Genomic DNA, 19,945 nt, shown 5'->3' on the forward strand with positions numbered 1-19,945 from the left:
TGCCCGAAGCGACTCGACCTACTGGTTCGTAGTCCTCAAACTCCACCTCAAGATCACTGAGGCAATCGGGGGACATGGCTCGGTTGGTGGAACCTACATCGGCCCTACTCGAAGAATCGTCTGAGCTATCAAAGCTAGAGATTGGGGAAAAGACGAATTCAAGAAAGTACTCACCGGAAGGTTTGTAGAAATACCAAAGAACCGTGAACTGTATAACCAACCTTGACGAGAGCTGGAAAAGACTTGGACGCGAGCTGAAGGGTTGGACGCGAACTCAGTAGACAAACCGCAAAAGTGACAACAACCGGGGTCCCCCACTATTTATATCTACAGTAGCCAAGAATCGACCATGCAGACCGAAGACGATCCGACGGCACACGTTCTTACTGACCGCACAACCCTTAAGGTCGAGACGTGATTGGCGCACGTCGTTCCGAAAAAAGCGAAACGTCAACGCGTCTTTTTGAAACCGACGTCGCTTCGACACGCGTCTTTTCGAAACTGACGCGCCGCACGTCTCCCTGACAGTCGACCGCGCACGTACAGCAGTGGCGTGCCTTTTTGAAATGACCCGCTGTCATGTCCCAGCGGCGCGAATTGGTTTGAAATTTAAAACGCGCGGTCACAACTACCAGCGTTTTTGAGTAAGCACGTTTCCAGTCTTCTCGGAAACCGAAAGAACCCTAGCAAAAGCGTCTCGTACAGTGAAGGTTCGAAGGACGGGACAAATCCACCAGCTACCTCGCGAAAACTCCCCGCACCATGGCAAGACCCCCGGCGCAAGGAGTGGGGGGCAATTGATGAAGATTTGGCCCGACCTCTCTATTATGTGACACGTGGCAGAAACAACAGCTCGACAAAAGAGGCCAAGCCTAGGTGGGAACAAGGGGACACACTTCGCCGAACTGACCCACCTTGTAACAGCTCGGGATACACTTCGCCGAAACTGCCTCCTTGTAACAACTCGGGATACACCTCGTAGAAACTGCCCTGCCCTATAAATACCTCCGAGCTCAAGACCGCCTCGCTCAGCACTTCGCATCACCTTCTGGGCACCAAAACCAAACAAGTCGTACCATGCTTGACACTAGGGAAGTCCGTGCCCAAGGGCGCCACGCCTGACTGACTTGGGATCTGACGTTTGGCGACAGCACTCTAAACGGCCACCTACCACCGCCACTGACACCGCCATCTCCAGTTAGAAAGACGATTAAGCAATGATGGTTCTGTCTCAGCAGAAAGGATGACGACCGAATTGACAAACACAAGGGTAATCATACCCGATCTGACAAGGGCCTCAGGACGAGTACACGAAATGACTATAAGATCCCCCTACCCCCCGACAACGGTGGTATGCAAACTTTGCGTTATCTAGCACTACCTTGCTGTTGAAGGATTCTAACTTGAGCTTCGGAGCCTCTACACCGGGTTCCCCCAAAACTTTCCCATCTCCTCCGTTTTAGGTTCCCTGCTACCCTGTTCGGAAGCAAGGCAGCTGACAGTTAAAACCAGTCGGATCGTGCTCCATCACTACCCAATGTCTCTACCACTGTATCACGCATATCGATATTTTGAACCTTGATGATACAGACAAAACTAGAAGCCAATGGAACCAACGTCAAAGTGGCCTTGAATCAATCTTACCCAATTTATAACTGCCATCGTAACTAAACTTACCTTATTACAAGCATTAGGTTTTGAACTATATATATTGGGCCCCATTTGGTTCGTGGGAATAAGGGTCTAAAATCGGAATGGGCTATTCGGATTCCAATTGTTTTGTCGGGTTGGAAGAGGCTATTTTTCAACCCAACTAGCTTAATCCTGTCATAGTATCAAACAAGCCAGGGCTCACAAATACCACTACCAGGCACCCAGCCAATAAGTTTTTGCCTCATCTTACCGCCAGCCAATTCAGACGTTTTAACTTCGGCTAACGTTGGCAGCCAAAACCAAGTCCATAACTATTCTGAAATACAAGACTACTTTAATGCCTTCACATAGCGCAGGGCAGCTTAAGATATATTTCCAAAACCACTAGTTAGAACTAGTAACACAATCTTGCCATACTCATTAATTAAAGTAAATAATTTCCGAAGTAACATGGGAGGGAGACCGCACATCGACAACAAAAATTATGACTCAAAAGTACTCTTAAACAAACACAACTATATCCTACTCGGTTGGATATCAAAAGAACAGCAACCATAACTCTCTCTCTTCACTGCTCGCCAGGCAGTGTTTTAATGATATCAGAATCACCTGCAATTAATACACGACGAAAAATAAGTTTCTCAGCTTCAGGATGAATTACATAGTAAATTGTAGCTCGATATAAGTAAATTTTTCGCACCTGGGTCAATAATGCTAAGGGATGATACACGGTAATATTTTCCACATGCTGTGCCCAAGTCAACATTGTCTAGAAAACATCAACAAAAATAGGTTAGATGATGTTGGTCATTTTCAACTAAGGAACCCTCCCACTTTTGTTTTAATTTTATCTTATTCAATTATTCAGGAAGTGCATGTTTAACAATAATATACCTCTCTTTAATATTTTACAAGAGGAAAAGAGATATTATGGAACTGTGTTTATTACAACAATAATATCTCAGTCAACAAACATCAAAGAAATTCAGTATCGAATGGCTTCAGCAGTCTGCCAAAATTACATCGCACCATAAGAAACCCATCTGGAGGAACTGGACCAAGCCAGACAAACGAGACAAGTCAGACCTCAAGTACCAAGGCACTGTACCCTCGGTAAGTGCAATTAGCAGGCACCTTCTGGATCATTGCCGAACATGTAAACAAATCATTATGATTTTATGTACATCTTCATTACAGAAGGTTGGTATTCCTTGTATTTGTAAGGTAGTAGATGAACCGAGAAGAACCGTTTACATATATAGCAATTCCACTTAAACTATGCCAAGTTAATGCCCCAATGCCAGGTTTTTTTATGGTTTTTTTTCTATTTTATTATTTAATCTTTCTTTTGGTGAGGGTGTTCAAAATGACTAGTCATTTTATTTTGATAGAGCCTTCACAACGATTAATTATCAAAACTATTTTTTTTTATAATTATTAATTATCAATTATCAAAACTATTTGGGAAGCACATTTGGATCAAGTATAATGGTGAAGACATGTAGCTTGAATCTAGTGCTATCTGGTAAAGTTCAAAACTTAGCATCTTTCTGCTAAGCCATCGTGTTATAAGATGAAAAGGGAGAATGGGAGTCGAGTGGAATTTTGCAATTTCTACTTTTAAAAATTTTTAATAACAATTCCATTTTATAGCAAACAAATACATTAAAATGCTAAGAAAACCTAAAAAGAAATGAAGCCATCTGACATGACTTCCACATAACCATGTACCAACTGCGAACATGTGAAACGAATGGTCCAATGATAATTGGAATATACTTTGGGTGAGGTAATGAGTAATTAGAACTTTTAAGCTTACTCTTTTTCATTGATGGATTCCAAGGTCACCTCAAATGTGACAAGCATTGAGTCATTTAATAAGTGTACCATGTGCATAAGGGCATTCATCAAAAAAAAAAAAAAAACAGCAGATAACGGAAAATGAATTCTCAAGCATTATACACTGATAATATTCCCTCCAGTGTAAATCAAGAAAAGGTTGGAGTAGGAAGAAATAAAAACAAAATACAAAACAACATATTAAAAATAAATTAAACAAAAACTTAAGATATTGAAATGGAAGAACAAACAATAACTCAATGGCATATTGACATTCATTCAGATTCAACACAGAAAGCTAGACCACTTACTTCCGTTAAAATGATGGACGCCAACCTTTGCAAGCATTGCATAGTACTCAATCTCGGATTTCCGCAGAGGCGGGCAATTGTTTGAAATAATAATCAGTTTTGCTGCAAATACCAAAAAAATGACCCAGATCTTAATAAAGAAACCGAAAAGGAACCTAACCATGAATTAACTTTTCCATCGTATTAAGGCCAATAAAACAACATTAGAATACGAAGCAGGGAAATTAGGATTCACCTTTCGAACTTCTCAGGGTTCGAAGGACCGTTTTGTAACCAAGGGTGTACTTCCCGCTCTTCATCACGAGAGCGAGCCTGTTGTTGATACTCTCATGAGTTTTCTTCTGTAAAATCATTGCAAAAAAAGATTTAGCCAAGAAAACCACAGATCTTGACAGTAAGCCTAAACTAATAAAAATAAACATTGGATCAAGAGGTACATACCGTCTTCTTCACTGCCACCATTGTTGCTAGTTACAAAGACCCCAAAGCCCTCCCCAGGTGTTTCTTCAGAGGGTGAAAAGAAAAGTGCTAATTTTTAGCTTCTCGTGGTGAGTAAAACGAATCAAAGATTAAGACTTCTTAGAGAGAGAGATAGAGGGAAGAAATCGAGAGTTAGAAAAGAGTGATCTTACCTTGTATTACGGTGTTTTTCCAGGAAATCCTAATGAGTTGCAATGCTGCGTGGTTTCGTTGAGGATGGGGGGCGAGAGGCCGAGAGATGGGAATAGAACATTTTAGGGTTTTTGTCCACATGATCACGTGCAGTTCACGTGAGCAAAGAATCCTTTGTCAATTGTCGTACATTCATTCACTCGCTAGTCTTTACTCAAGAGTAGGCGCTAGGGGTCAATTCGAGCCGAGCCGAGTCGAATAGTATCAGTCTCGAACTCGGTTCGAACCATAACCTTCAGTTCGGCTCGAGTTAAAGGCTAGTTTTATATTTTATAAAAATATTTATTATATATTTTATAAATATATTATAAAAAAATTATATATAAAAATTTTATTTTATATTTAAAATTTAAGAATTATAATTATTAATAATTATAATGTTTTTATTATATATATATATATATCATTTTCTATAATATTATTATATATATTATATATATTCGAGTTGGTTTGCTAGCCAAGCTCTAGTAAGCTCGAGCTCGGCTCATTTATTAACGAAGCCACTAAATTGGGCTCGAGCTTGGCTGAAACCAAGTTGTCGTGAAAAGCTCAGCTCGTTGCTAGTGCTAAGGGTGCCAACGGTTCGTTGGGGCATTTTTTGGAACCGAACTGGTATTTTCGGTTTTTGAAAAATCGGTAATCAGAATCGATCAAAGCTAGTTGATTAATCTGTTTGGTTCGTCGGTTTTTTGGTATTTTAGTTTTACGATATATATAATAAAAATTATATTTTAAAATAATAAATAATATATTATAAATATATATTTTTATATAATGCATATTTATTAATTTGTAATATATAAAAAATATAATATAAATAATATACATAAAAAATATATATAATATATACTGGTCAGTTTGTTTAACCATCGGTTTTCTATATTAGTTAATCGAAGCTGAACCGGTACTTTCAGTATTTTGAAACACTAAACCAACTGGTTTTATTAACCGATTTTTCGATTCGATTTTTTCTGTCAATTCGATTTTTTATTTTTTTTGCTCACCCCTAGCTAGCGCGGGTTGGTCCAAATCGAAATTAAACTCCATGGTTTTTAAAACCGATTTGGAGACCAAATCAGTCAGAAGTCCGGTTACCGAAAGGTTGAGCCATTCTAACAAAAAAATAGAAAAGTAAAAAATGGTCAAAACTATTCAAATAGTTAATCATCTTGGTCAACTATTAATAATAGAAGAAAAACTAATAAAAATGAAAACAAATCCTAAATTTAAACATTGTAGAATTAGAAGCAAGGGTGGATTTGAGTTGAGCTTAGTCAAATATCTAGCTATTCAAGCTAGAGCCTTGATTTCGAATTTAACTCAACTCAAAAGTTCATAAATTCGAGCTCGGCTATGAGCCAAATTTCCAATAAAACATACATATATAAAAATATTTTTATCTTATATATAAAAATAGTTAATATTATATACATGGTTCAAAGTATTGATATGCCAAAATACAAGCTCAATGGCATTTTGTATTTTTTTTTTCAAAATATGATTTCTAAAGATGTTTTTTAATGTTTTTTTGTTAAAATAAACCAGGGTCCCGAAACACCTGTAAATAGGTGTATCAAGACCAAAAGATACAATATAATACGCCTGATATTGATACTTTAAACCTTGATTATACATAAAAAATAAAAATATTATATATAATATTATTTATTATTTATTTATATATTTTTGTATATTGTATATCTATATTATATAAAAGTGGGAATGTAGAGTGGAAGTTTTGTTGGACTAAAAGCACTCCCTATTTCATTGTTTGAGAAAGGGTATAAAATTCATTTTATTGTAGCTTTAATGCCAACTTTAATTGTTACTAAAATGCTCATATTTGTCTATTCAGTACATCTCTAATTGTAAGGGTTGAAAGTGTAATTTCAATTATTACATTCCACCTCATTTAATCCATTCTCGTTAAGTCTTATAACTTAAATATTAACTCTCACTTTCTCTTATTGAATCATATATTAAGTTATTTATCACTAATAAATGATACTAATTAGATCTATGCTGATATTTTTAATAATATAAACTCATATATTTTAAATATAACTCAAAAACAAAACCGTTCTTTATCAAAGTGTTGGCTAAGAAATTCAACCATCCAAATCAAAATTGATAAACCTATATAGTCATATTTAGGTAATAAAATTTTTAAACTAAAAATAAATATAAGAAAATTACAAAATGTGGAGAAAATTAGACACATGATATTTTTATTAATGAAATTAAAAAATAAGTGTAATAAACAAGAAAAAAAATTATGATAATGAAAATTAAATATATAATTTAGAATTGAGCAAAAATTGAATTATTTTATTGTTTGGCAAAGATCAATAGTTCAACTTTTGGGTCAAATTTGTTAGCGTTTAATGTCATAAATATATCGATAAAATTAATAAAATATAAAAATAAAAAATAAAAAATGAATAAATTTTGCAAAAGAACATTCGAGCACATATAATTATCATATTAAACAAGAAGTAAGTGTAACATATCATAATTATTTTTTCACATAGAAATACAAAAAGAATTATAAAAAAAAATTGAACACATCTATAATTCTATATTTACACTACTATTAAAAATATGAATAAGAAGATTAAGGAACATTGTTTTAACTAAAATACTCAATTTTGAATTTAGTCTCTATTTAATTGTGAGGTTTAAATTGTAAAATAAACTACTAGGGGTGTCAGTTGGACTGGATTTTGTCCAGTCTAGTCCAATAACATGAGTTAATTACAAAAGGACCAGTTTCTGTCCAATTAATAAGTATTTTGGACCATTTTGGACTAGTTCATTTCAATATTTGAATTGTCCAATTTGTTCAAGTTCATTTTAATTTAGATTTGTTTCAACCCAAACCCGATCCATTGACACTTATATTCTTGTCTTATATAAATGGACTAGATATTGACTTAATCCAACCCAAATCCAATATAAAATTATTACGAACGGACCAGGTCCAATCCAATTTAATAAATATTTAGGATTGAATTGCTCCAATCCAATGTTTTGTTGGTCCGTTCAATCTATCAAAATTGATTTTGGACTGAACAAGATCCAGTCCAAAACTTGACCATTGACACACTTATTGCTACTTTTCATTGTTCGAGTGACACCTTAGCTAGACGAAGCTGCCATGCAATCTACCTCTAGATAACGTAGGGGGTCGGCTTGGCACGGCCCACGCCCCAGGCCCATGTGGGTCTGTGTTGTGCCACGGGCTGGGCTGACCCGTGGACCGAGACTTCGGCCAGGTTGGGCCATGCATCAGGTCAATGCTATTTATTTTAAAAAATTGACAAAAAAACTTAACATTTTAATTTTATATGAATTTTGATCTACAAAATTGCTTATATAAACAATGATTAAATAAATTAGTATAATAAAAATAAAAAATATTAATTTTATTAATATATTATATATTATATATTATTATATAATTATAATTTATATAATATTATATAAATATATAAATAATATATATGGCCCGTGCCACACCAGGTTGCAGATTGGGCTATGTCGGCATGGCCTGCTCGGTCGTGCCCAAGGATTAAAGTATCGGTATCGCGTATCGTATCAGACAACTTGGATACGGATACAAGTACGAATATGCTTTGGAAACACATAGATATGGATGAAAAATATGGATACACTAAGGTAACAAATAAAAATTTCATAATATATTAATAATATTAAGTTTAAGGTTAACTAATCATAAATAATGTATAAATATATAGAAAATGTGTATTTTAATGGTGTATATGAAAAAAAAATATTACAATTAATATAATATGATGCACAGATATCATACAATTTTATTGATAATGTATCAATCAAGAATCCAAAATGCAAAACATATTTTCCTATTATATTTTAATTATTATATCAATTATTTTTGGTTTTACTATTTTTACTTTATTACATTAACAAAAAGGTCAACCAAATATTATATTCTCTATGTAAATTAAAATATCCATTAATTATTTATAAAATGTATTATCTCAACTTAAAATATATCGAATCTATTAAAATTTCTAAAATACATATCATATGCAAATTCACAAATTTTGACTTTTAAAATGATTATTCTACTATTATATTTTTATTCCTATAATTTTTAATTAAAAATATTTTTTTGGTATAAATGTAGATTTGATAGGTTCAATTTAAGATTATATTCTTGAGTATTTTGTAAACAATTTTTTTATTTTCTAAATAATAAATATAATTTTATGCAATGTAAATTAATATATATAATGTTCAAATTTATAAATGTAATAATTAAAATAATTATTCTCTTATTAATATTATATTTTTATATTTTTTTGAGATTCAAATAATATTTTGATATATTTTTTATTTTTGTTATTTTATAAAATATAGATTTTAAATATTACTTTTTTATTTTTTAATTGGAGTTAAATGTAATATATATATATATATATATATATATATATATATATATATATTATTTATTTGAATTGCATTGTAATAAATAAATAAAAGTTATATTTATTTACTCATAAATACAAAAGGCGGATTGGCGTGTTGGTTAATAGGCACACGTTAAGTTCCCCTAGCTCTTGACGCGAGTTTGACTCCCTCCATCTTTCTTTTTCAAAAGAATATGTGCATTCGTGTCTCGTAAGCGGCGTATCATTCTATATTGGTCCGTATCAATATGTACTGGTCGATACAGTGTGTTATGAACCGATATAGACCTTTTGAGATTCAAATAATATTTTGATATATTTTTTATTTTTGTTATTTTATAAAATATAGATTTTAAATATTACTTTTTTATTTTTTAATTGGAGTTAAATGTAATATATATATATATATATATATATATATTTATTTGAATTGCATTGTAATAAATAAATAAAAGTTATATTTATTTACTCATAAATACAAAAGGCGGATTGGCGTGTTGGTTAATAGGCACACGTTAAGTTCCCCTAGCTCTTGATGCGAGTTTGACTCCCTCCATCTTTCTTTTTCAGAAGAATATGTGCATATCCCACCGATACGTATCCCATGCAAGACATTAATGATACCAATATGGTACACACCGTATCAAACATATCATATCAATATTTCAATCCTTACATACATGCATGCATGTAGACACACACACACACAATATTAAATGGTTTTCATGTAATATAGTGGATTAGAGTTGAACCTAATTGGCAAATTATTTAGTGTTTGAAAATATTGATTAATACTAGATGGTTCAAAGTATCAATACATATTGTATGGTATCATATTATACATAAAAAAGAGGTTTTAAATAAATAGGAATAAAATAGAAATATGACATGTAAACTTAGTAATAACACCAACATACATTGGTGTACAATTAGGATTGGGAAATTTAGTAGAAAGCCAACTATGCTATATGGAGCAAAGTGTTGGGCGTTCAAGAAACATGCACAAAAATGAGTGTGGTACAAATGTATATCCAAGATGGAAAATGGAAAAATTTATAAAGCAAAGGATAAAAAATGAAGTTAATTAAAGGAATCATGGAGTAGCTTCAATAGATGGTACTTATGGGTGAAACCATAATCCAATGGAACCAACCTCAAAGTGGCCTTGAATCGATCCTATCCAATTTATTACCAAGTAAGGTATAGTTTCAAATTCTTGAAATCGACTGATGGCTATCCGATATGCCCCTCCAGGGGTTGTATTAGGTCAAACCATAGTTCAAAGGGTAGCTAGGACTTAAACCGACCCCTCTGAATTGGTTTAAAAAAACAAATAAAACATAAAAAAAGCATTGATATAGGGCGATACACCGTTAGAGCTGATACTGACAATGTAGGTTATGATTTCAAAAACTTGGAACTGACCCCCTATAGGCTAGATTTCAGGTTTTGCCTCAAAATTGAACCGAACCAAACCATGCTCAAACACTAGTGATAATATAAGAGAAAGTAGACTAAGATAGCTTGGTCATGTGCATGGAAGACCTTTAACAACACACCCATAAGAAGAAACGATACGAAATTTATATGGGCTAGAAGGGATGGGGTAGACCGAAGGGAAATAGATCAAAGTAGCAAAAAATGATATGAGCACTAATAATTTAACAGTGGATAAACCATCAAAGGAATGGCAAAACAGGATTCATGTACCCAACCCCATATAGTTGGGATAAGGCTTGGATAATGATGATAATGTATTTAAAAATATAATATTAATATTGCCTTGGCTTCACCTCTAGCCCATAAAAGTTATTAGAATATTTTTCATCCTTTTATTTTTATATAAACATGTGCATCCTTCCACTAGTGCATTAATATATAATAAATTATATATTATTTTATGTAATCTTAAATATAAATTTAAACTAAATTTTAATTTCTAAATATACAATTTTATTAATATATAGTACAAGTTCAAACGGTCAGCTAGGCTCAACCCTAGATGCAAGATAGGCCAAGCTTAGGGAGCCTCAAAATACTGATGCTAGCCTATGAAAACTTGGTCCAAGCCCAGCCACTATTTCGAAATCTGAAGTTAAGCATTTTTTACCAAATGTTTCCTCATCTATCAATTATCCACGCTAGCACTATAAACAAATCAGCTCTAATCGAATTATTTGGGCTCAAATTCGATTATGCTCAATTCGAGTTCGATCCTAATCGAGTTGAAATGGAATTCAAACCTTGGTATAACTTGTAAGCTTGATTAATTATTCAAGCTCGAGCTAAAACAATAAAAAGTTTGGCTCGAAAGCTTGTGATACATATAAGGGCAAATTACAAAGACCCCCCTATTCTATGGGGTCTGTGACAAAGACCCTCTTGTACTTTGTTTTGCGACAAACACCCCCTATACTATGACCATGAGACAAAAAAACCCTTCCCTGTTAACTCGGCTAACAGAAGGTATGACGAAAATACCCTCCACAAGTCAAGTTAACATTTTAAAAATGGCAAAAATAGACACCCACCAAATACCCTCATGTAATCCATCTCAGATCGTCAATGTCTATTCTCCATTGGAGATCACACCAATACAATGGGGTCTGTGACAAAGACCCTCTTGTACTTTGTTTTGCGACAAACACCCCCTATACTATGACCATGAGACAAAAAAAACCCTTCCCTGTTAACTCGGCTAACAGAAGGTATGACGAAAATACCCTCCACAAGTCAAGTTAACATTTTAAAAATGGCAAAAATAGACACCCACCAAATACCCTCATGTAATCCATCTCAGATCGTCAATGTCTATTCTCCATTGGAGATCACACCAATACAATGAGGAAGATGTCCCTTGCGACTGAAACTCGTGAGGAAGAAATCCTGAGCGAAAAAAACTTGTAAGGGAGATGTCCCTTGCTACTGTAACTCGGAGCTTGGTCACGAAGGAGAAATCCTTAGATTGCAAGGGAGAAATAAGGTGAGAAAACACATAAAACATGAAAAGATGGTTAAAATTGTCCAAATAGTTATTACAAGGGTAGTATGGGACTTACAAAATATTGTAACTGTGGACTTCTCATCTTTTTCGACGGAAGGCTAACAGAAGGGAGTCTTTGTCTCACGGTCATAGTACAGGGGGAAGTCTTTGTCACGGACCCCATAAACCATATACAAAGGGAGGGGGCCTTTGTAATTTGCCCTACATATAATATGTATGTATATATTATAAAATGTATTTTATTTCATTAAAGGTTTAATCAATTCAAGCTCGAACCAAAAATATATAATTCAAATCAAACTCGAAATTAATAATATTTTAATCAAATCAAGCCAAGACATGCAAAAGTTTGGTTAGGGTGGCCGATGGTGGATTAAGAAAAGAAAACATAAACCCTTAAGCCTGAACAACAAACAATGTTACCGCGCTCTGTTCATCCACAGATAACCTTAGCTAGCGCCAAAAAACCCAGTAGCTCATCTCAAACGGAATTCACCATGCATATCAATAAAAAGGGACTCCATTGTTTTCTCTTTCGGACACCGAGTGTCAGTCAATGACTCGATGAATATTATAATTATAGGACCCTTGCGGTTTTAATTTGATGAGGTCATATCACCACCCAATTATAGGACACCGAGAATGTTCCCAATTCACAGGATAGTGTATTGTGGGTAGAGATATGTTCCCAATTCACGGGGTAGTGCATTGTGGGCAGAGATGCGCAGAGTTCTCGTAGGCAGGTGATCCAGAGTCGTCGGTACATCTGCGAGTTACGATCATACTCTACACGATCAATAGAAGCATCATCCGCCGTCGACCGCAAGGACCCAGAAGCCTAACGATTCCATCCACCTCTCTACCCTCAAAAATTAAATTTGAAAGGGAAAAGGAGATACCAATTTAAGTACCACCAATAATGCAACTCATTACATAATGAAACAACAAAAGATGGCACTATTAGTCAACCCAAACTACTTTCCCTCTCAGAAAAAAAAGGTTATCAGGCAACCAATGACAGCTCAATCTCTAGATAATAACTCGATCTTAACAGCTGTACAGATAACCTAACATCATTAACCTCCCGATCCCTTATGCACAAACTTGCACAGGTAATTTTATGCCTTCATTTAGATCTGCAAAGGCTTGATTAATCAAATGTATCTTCATACAGTTTTACATAAAGCTAACCCATTAATGCAAAAGACCATCACATCATCCTTTCACTCCTTGAGATTCTTGCGTGCTGCAAGTTTTGCTGCAACCTGTTCTTCAGACAATGGTAGGTAGTAAATCCTAGGGGTAGCCCTTGTCTTCCTGAAGAGATCATCAAGGGTAACTATAGGCGGATCTGGCTTCTTTGGGAGCGGTGGTGGGGGTGGAAGTCGTTCCCGCACTGGTATGGGTGGATCAGACACTGTTGGTGGTGGTGGTGGAGGTGGGAGTGAAGGTGGGGGAGGAAGTTGTTGTCGCAGGTTGTGTTGGCGAGGGGAGGGCTGGGGCTGGAATGTAGGAGCAGTAGATGTTGTGTTGATGCTGACAGGTGCTGCTGGAGACTGTGAAGGAGCTTCCACCCGAATTTTAACTTCTTGGGGATCAACAAATTCTGCCACCAAAAGCCGCCCTCCATTTGGAGGCCATTGCAAGTTGTACAAAGCATTTCGAGTCTCTGTGGCTTCTTCCACTGATGAATACTGCAGGCACCAAGGATCCATCAAAAACTGGTTAATTCAATTGCTCCAAAAGACAAATTTGCACAGGTTTATAAATAATAATCCACGCGTCAGACAGCAGGTGGGTGCATAAGCTATACCGTCACATAGCAATGGGTCTTGATATGGTCCATTTAATTTCATACTCAATGGTGAGTTTATCAAGATTAATAAAAATGAAATATCCTAGATAGATGCATAATATTGCCAAGACAGGGTAAATTATAGTACGAATTTAATGATTATAAGTTTATAACTAGTGCATATTATGCTAGTTGTAGCAACCATATACTTACTGCTAGTTGTAATTGTTGATGAAACTTACATTCATTTAGCAATGATTAATATTCATTTTTTTTCAGTATATCATTTCTACTAAAAAATGGCTATTCAGGCCATGCTACATATTGTCATTCTAATCAAGAAATCAAAAGAAAAACAAAAAGTGAGGAATACACATGCAAACACCCACTAATCCACAAAACAAAAAGAATCATACTGGTTGTATGTGTAACGACAAGAGTAGTAGTGCTAGAAATATAATAACAGTGACAATGACAAATAATGATGATGCTAATGACAACACATCAGCTATTGGATAAAAGAACGCTCCAAGGCAGTGGATGAAATATCTATATCCACAACCCTATCAAGGACTTTAGAATATGAAGAGTAGCATCCCCATCCTCCACAAATCCACATCCATAAGAAAGTTTTCTAACTGATATTTTAGGTCTGTTACTTTTTTCTCTCAACTCAGGAACAAAATGGAGCACCAAAGAGAAAGAAGCCTTTTAAAAGGGGCATATAGACTCAAAAAATAAAGGAAAAGAAAATACATCACACAGGCTGCCATGAAGTAACCTAGTTAATTTCTTATAATACTCAGAAACTGCATCTCTTAGTTTGACTTGGTCATCAAATGGACAAATTGTCATCCCTGAGAAGACAGCCACGATTAACACCAACAGAAGAAAACAATATATAATCAAGATTTGCCAAACACACACCAGAGCATACACACAAAAACACACTGCGATCTTCAATTTCCATCTTAAGTAAACATTGCTCATGATAAAAACCATCAGCCAGAATTATTTCTAATTACAAGAAAACAAATCAATGTGGTTGAAATATGAATTGTGGATAATGAAGTAACAAAGATATGGCCTTGGGCAACAAAGATATCTAAACCTTTTTTCTATATGCATAACTGTTTATCATATAAGAATTCAAAACAGATGGGACTATTTTAATAGTATTAACTTTCCATAGACATGTCCATGAGCCCATGTTTTTTCCATCTTGCTGAGTCAGACGCCAGGACACACACTGGTTTCCAACTCCAGAGTCCATGTCCACAACATGGCCAGGGCCACTCTTGAGAGGACACCATTCACTCAAATATCAAGAGTCACTTGAATATGTTATATCACCAACATTTTGTATCATAGATCATATCTGGTAAATGGTAACAAGTAGTCACCACATGACAGAATGTATGCAGAATTGCAGACTTTACCAGCTAAGCAAATTATTATCTTCAACCGTTACATTGAAATACCTTACCAACACCCTAGCAGTTATATACGAGTTTAACTACCTTTAAGCACACTTGCAAAATTGAGGGCTGGACAAATTCCAACTAGTTTGACAACAATGAGCCATAACAAATGTCATTCTTTCAATAAATAACAGTGGCATGAAGTAAGGCAATCATAATGTTTCATCAACAGGCTGAACCTAGAAGACTTGTAATAAGGAGCCATTTGATAGCAGCTGAAGTGATTGAATTGAATGGCTTGTTGCTTTGTCTTTTAGTTGATTAAATAATTTAATAATAAAATGTTTGGCAGGTACAGTAGTAATCAATTAATCATTCCAACTTCTGCAGATGATGAAATCATTTTATGTGAGGATAGTGGCTTGGAGAGTGCTAATAAATTTGGCAGAGTTAATTGACAGGAATAAAATTTAAACAGGGGCAACAGAACAATACACTGCAATTCTGGTATGTGCTGTGTCAGAGTTGCATTTTAGCTAGTAGCAACCTTGGATAGGCAACCCTAGATCATGCAGCCTTTGGAACCTTGTAGTGGACAAATTTACAAAGAGGCCACCAAGAAAAAAGGAATTATATCTCTGGTGGCAGAATTATTTTGATTAAGTTCACCAGTGAAAATATCACAATATATTTCCTGATTTCCTCTCAGCTTTTAAATTCACACCCTATTTATCAAAAAAAAAAAAAAATCCTGCCCTAGTTGCACAAAAGTTGGAGAGATAATAAGAGACTCTAAAGAGAGCTTGGTGATTCTAAAAAGGATCATTTGACTAGTTGGGGGAATTGTTTCAAGTTAAGAAGGAAGAAAGATTGACCTTAAGGAATTCCTTGTTGAGTAAGAAGTTGTGGTGGTTCCCCTTGGACAGAGACAAGTTATGGCAAACTGTGATGAAACTAATTTAGCATGCAGAGCTACACTTGCCTCTCATTAGAAATCTATTTGTGCCCTTAAACCCTTGTTTCAACTTCATATAAGTTTAAACCCAGCAGGGGATAAAACAACTTTGTTGGGAAGACAATTATTTATTTTTCTTTTTTATTTCTGGGGGCCCATAATTTAATGACGGGTATGGCATTGAACAGAACAGAATGGTGAAACAGGATTCATGTAGCTCGTGCCATATAGTTGGGACAAGGCTTGGATGATGAGGGAGCACGCCTTTAAAAGACTGGTTTCCCTCCCTATACTCTCTTTTCATTGAACAAAGAGAAGTTGGTATGATGTCGTAGATCGTACTTCCTTAACAGAGCTTGATGTTTCATGAGATCTTGGGTTTACAAGAGTTCTTGCCGGAAGCCTTGAAGGTGTCTTTTTTTATCCTCCTATCATGTCTTAAGGGTATGGACCCTTAATCCAAATGGATTGTTTTTTTGTGTGCAGCTTTTTCTGAACTCTTACCTTGTCACATTCCTCCAATGTATTTCTGGTTATTGTTATTTGGAAAGGTCCAGTGCCACCTAAAGTTAAAGCCTTTTGTTGGGAGGTAGTCCATTTGAAAATTAACACAACTACAATCATCTGTGGAAAGATAATGTGAAGTGCAAAACATCAAAATTCATTAATTAACCACCACTACAAACTCGACCTTCAGTTTATCCTGAGGGTCTTTCTTTCTACCCAACCACATTAATTGTAGATAACACCTATAAAAGGATAGTTCAATATTTATTTAAGCATTAGATTATTGAGGCTCAACGATAAATTCATTTCACAATCAGAAATCTACATCTGGATGCACAATATATAGGGAAGTTTGAACAACATAAAAACAAAAGATGAACCAGAACCCAAAGCAAAAGAACACTTAGAAAAGAAAATCAGAAAAACAGGGTACATATATCCCCAATGAAAGGACCAGCAAAAAGAAAGAAATGAATGTTCTAATGACAAAGAAGTAAGTGTACCTTCAAGTTTTCTTTTCTCGACAGGCACAGAAGGAGCATTTTTTGTTTCAGCAGGAATTTCCTTCTTCTCAGAAGAGGAACCAGCCCCCACAGCATCAATAGCATTCTCCTCTTTTACAACATGCACTTTAGTTAGATCAGTCCTATCTCCCACTTCATCAGAATTATGATTTGAATCAATTTGCTTACTTTCCAATACATCCTCTTCCATGGAATCATCTCCTGAACTTCGGTCTAAATTTAATTTTTCCAAGGACCCCACATCTGCACTATTGTTATTCTTCCCAAGGTCAACACTTGGAGCATTGGTGTCATCAATATCTTCAATAGAGCCCTGGTTCTCACGTGGCTCTTGATCATCCAGTTGATGTACATCGCCATCATTAGGAGGAACATCACTGGATGATGGTTGCACCATCTCCGGCTTAACAACTTCTATTTCTAAAGGGAAATTATCAGTATTCAAATTATCCTTTAGTTCATTCTTTTCAATAATTGACACAGAATCAGTAGAAATAGACTCAGACTTTACTTGAGACCCTAAAACAGGGCTGACCTCAGATACCTGATTGTTTGGACCGGACACGTCGGGAAGAGCACCTTTGTGAAGAGGCTTTGTATCCTCACTCTCCATCTTGATTTCAATGTTCTCTGACTCCTGAATGCTGGATGCTAATTGGGTTTCCCCACCCTGGCTGACTGTGATATTGGCTTCCTCGGACACTGCAAGAACTGGTGGTTCATCAACTGGCATAACAGAACCAGAATTTCCCATCGGTTCCTCAGCTTGAGCTTTCTCTTCAACCGTCTCAGCAGCACTATCAACAATATCAACCTCAGAAGTATCCTTTTCTGCCTCTGGGGCTTTATTTTCACAATTATCCTGACCATCCTTAACAACTTGAATATCAACTGATTCAGTCCCCTTCTCTTCAGGCTTCAACTTGGGTTCATTATCACTACTAAGACCATTAATAACTCCCTCCTTTGAAGATTCTCTTTCATTCCAAATTGCTTCACCTAAACGTTTTATCAAGTCATCCTTCAACCCCTTTGTTGTGATTTTCCGCCTCTTAAGTTCTTCCTTTAGCTCTGCTACCTTCCATTGATCAATTGGCCTATTGTCAAGTACAGGATACTGTGTTGACATCTTTCTTAGTTGTGCCTACTGAGCCCAGTGTCTTTCCAATCCTAATAATTGAAGTAGCGTGAAATCAGTATGAACAAATCTAATTATACCAAATAGAAATCTTAAAAAGAGTCAGAGAAGATTAAAAATATATTCAGATAAAAATAAAACAAAAAAAGAGATCCTTGCTTGGTCAGCACAAATCGGCAAGTATACCCAAATAATGGTTTTCAAGATAACACTGAGAAAACGAATTGAACGTAATTCCATTTCCAGGAACTAAATAGAAGGGCAAAAAAATGGAGAAAATTAACAAATCTAACAAATGCTGAATCCAAAAAATGCATCTACTAATGTTCTGGTGTCAGAATAGCGACTCCTCATCAGTCGAAAGGAAATTGGTTACAGGGCAGGAATGATAAAAGCATAAAAAAAAGAGCTGGGGAAAAGAAACGAACGCAAGCAACACATACACAGTAAAATAACCTTAAATATTTTAACCCTATAAAATGAGCAACCTTGTTGAACCCTTATAGAAATTTTAGTAAAAAGAAACCAAAAGAAAAACCTACTCCTAGAACCAAGCTGAAACACATAAAATACCACCAATCCACAGCACAAAACAAAGCTAAAAACGTAAAAATAAAGAAGACCTAATTTCCTAATTTACGCATTACAAGTTTCAATGCTCCAGGATCCACGTCCACACACACAAATACATTGAGGGAGACGGGGAGAGAAAGCCGTTGATCACGTAAAGGTGAAAAGCTGCAAATACGATATATTAATAGAGAACTTACAAATTAATAGCTTCGCAACTGCAACCTCTCGAAGATCGTCACTTCCTTTAAGAGAAAGAAGTGAGGCGTGAAACCCTAATTTCAGAAGAGAAAACGAACCATTAGAGAAAACAAATAAAAACCCACATAAAAGACACTCAGAAGAGCAACATTAGAGCTCCAACACAAGACCAAACACCGTATAACTCGCTGGTTCGTGTCCCTGAAAGAAAAACAGAAAGAAAAAAAGAAACCAAATACAAAACAGGAAAAAGCAAAACAAGAAGATGAATAAAAAAAGGGGAGAGATGAAACAATAAAACAAGAGGATCTTGCAGAAAAACTAAAGAGAAATGGCCTTCTTTAGGGTTTTTCCGTGTAGTCTCTTGTCTGTGTTTGGCCTCTATCCGACGGGCTTTCTCTAATCGCTGCGGAGAGAGAGAGAGAGAGAGAGAGAGAGAGAGAGAAGAGCGCGAGTTTGTTGATTCGGGCCATTCGGCCACTGGAGGGATATATGAGATTTCACCCTACAAGTGCAAATGTGCAATACCAAAAACACCCCTGAAGAGAAGAAACAAAAAATCTTCTACTAGGCGGGTCGTGTAGTAAAGATCAAAGTAGACAACAAATCTGTAACATTAACCATGTGGCAACCCCAAACGAGCCCTACATATTTGCCACGTAGTCATCTCCACTGAATTTTACGTTAGCTGCTGGCAATACATCTTATTTACCAATTTACCATCTCCTACCACGAAACCTACCGCTTACCCAAAAAGCCCAGTACGATGAAATGATGAGAGTAAAAAGGAAAAACGAAATTCCGCATGTGTCCTTTTCTGAATAAAATATTTCCACGCCAATAAGAAGGATGAAGGCCCAAGCTTTATGGCCTCAATCTAACAAGCCCTAAAAATAAATCG

General features: G+C 35.5%; 2 protein-coding genes across 2 annotated transcripts; both read right to left on the reverse strand.

Annotated features, from left to right (window-relative positions):
- Positions 1–2,041: 2,041 nt before the first annotated feature.
- On the reverse strand, positions 2,042–4,519 carry LOC148851382 (large ribosomal subunit protein eL30-like). The gene is made up of 6 exons (XM_088944838.1): positions 4,436–4,519; positions 4,245–4,307; positions 4,039–4,144; positions 3,804–3,905; positions 2,354–2,422; positions 2,042–2,262 (listed from the first exon to the last, which is right to left on the reverse strand). Exons 2-6 carry the CDS (start codon positions 4,263–4,265, stop codon positions 2,222–2,224), a joined length of 339 nt encoding a protein of 112 aa, XP_088800964.1. The 5' UTR covers positions 4,266–4,307; positions 4,436–4,519; the 3' UTR covers positions 2,042–2,221.
- Positions 4,520–12,835: 8,316 nt separating this feature from the next.
- Positions 12,836–19,517, reverse strand: LOC148851383 (uncharacterized). Its single transcript, XM_088945679.1, has 4 exons — positions 19,044–19,517; positions 16,937–18,305; positions 13,747–13,780; positions 12,836–13,627 (listed from the first exon to the last, which is right to left on the reverse strand). Exons 2-4 carry the CDS (start codon positions 18,262–18,264, stop codon positions 13,157–13,159), a joined length of 1,833 nt encoding a protein of 610 aa, XP_088801805.1. The 5' UTR covers positions 18,265–18,305; positions 19,044–19,517; the 3' UTR covers positions 12,836–13,156.
- Between the last annotated feature and the right edge of the window lie 428 nt (positions 19,518–19,945).

Source organism: Nelumbo lutea, chromosome 5 (assembly GCF_056320005.1).
Source record: "Nelumbo lutea isolate HS-2025 chromosome 5, American lotus-T2T, whole genome shotgun sequence".
NCBI classification, from domain to species: domain Eukaryota; kingdom Viridiplantae; phylum Streptophyta; class Magnoliopsida; order Proteales; family Nelumbonaceae; genus Nelumbo; species Nelumbo lutea.

Bases quoted from the DNA above. Each gene is read 5' to 3' on its own strand.
- LOC148851383 (XM_088945679.1), bottom strand. From the start codon at position 18,264: ATGTCAACACAGTATCCTGTACTTGACAATAGGCCAATTGATCAATGG. The intron at 13,781-16,936 runs GTAGATTTCTGA...AGTATGAAATTA, and splicing joins TATATATTGTGCATCCAGAT to AATGGACCATATCAAGACCC. The intron at 13,628-13,746 runs GTATAGCTTATG...TGGTGCCTGCAG, and splicing joins AGACCCATTGCTATGTGACG to TATTCATCAGTGGAAGAAGC.
- LOC148851382 (XM_088944838.1), bottom strand. From the start codon at position 4,265: ATGGTGGCAGTGAAGAAGACG. The intron at 2,423-3,803 runs GTAAGTGGTCTA...GATGTTTTCTAG, and splicing joins CGTCCATCATTTTAACGGAA to ACAATGTTGACTTGGGCACA. The intron at 2,263-2,353 runs GTGCGAAAAATT...TATTAATTGCAG, and splicing joins CCTTAGCATTATTGACCCAG to GTGATTCTGATATCATTAAA.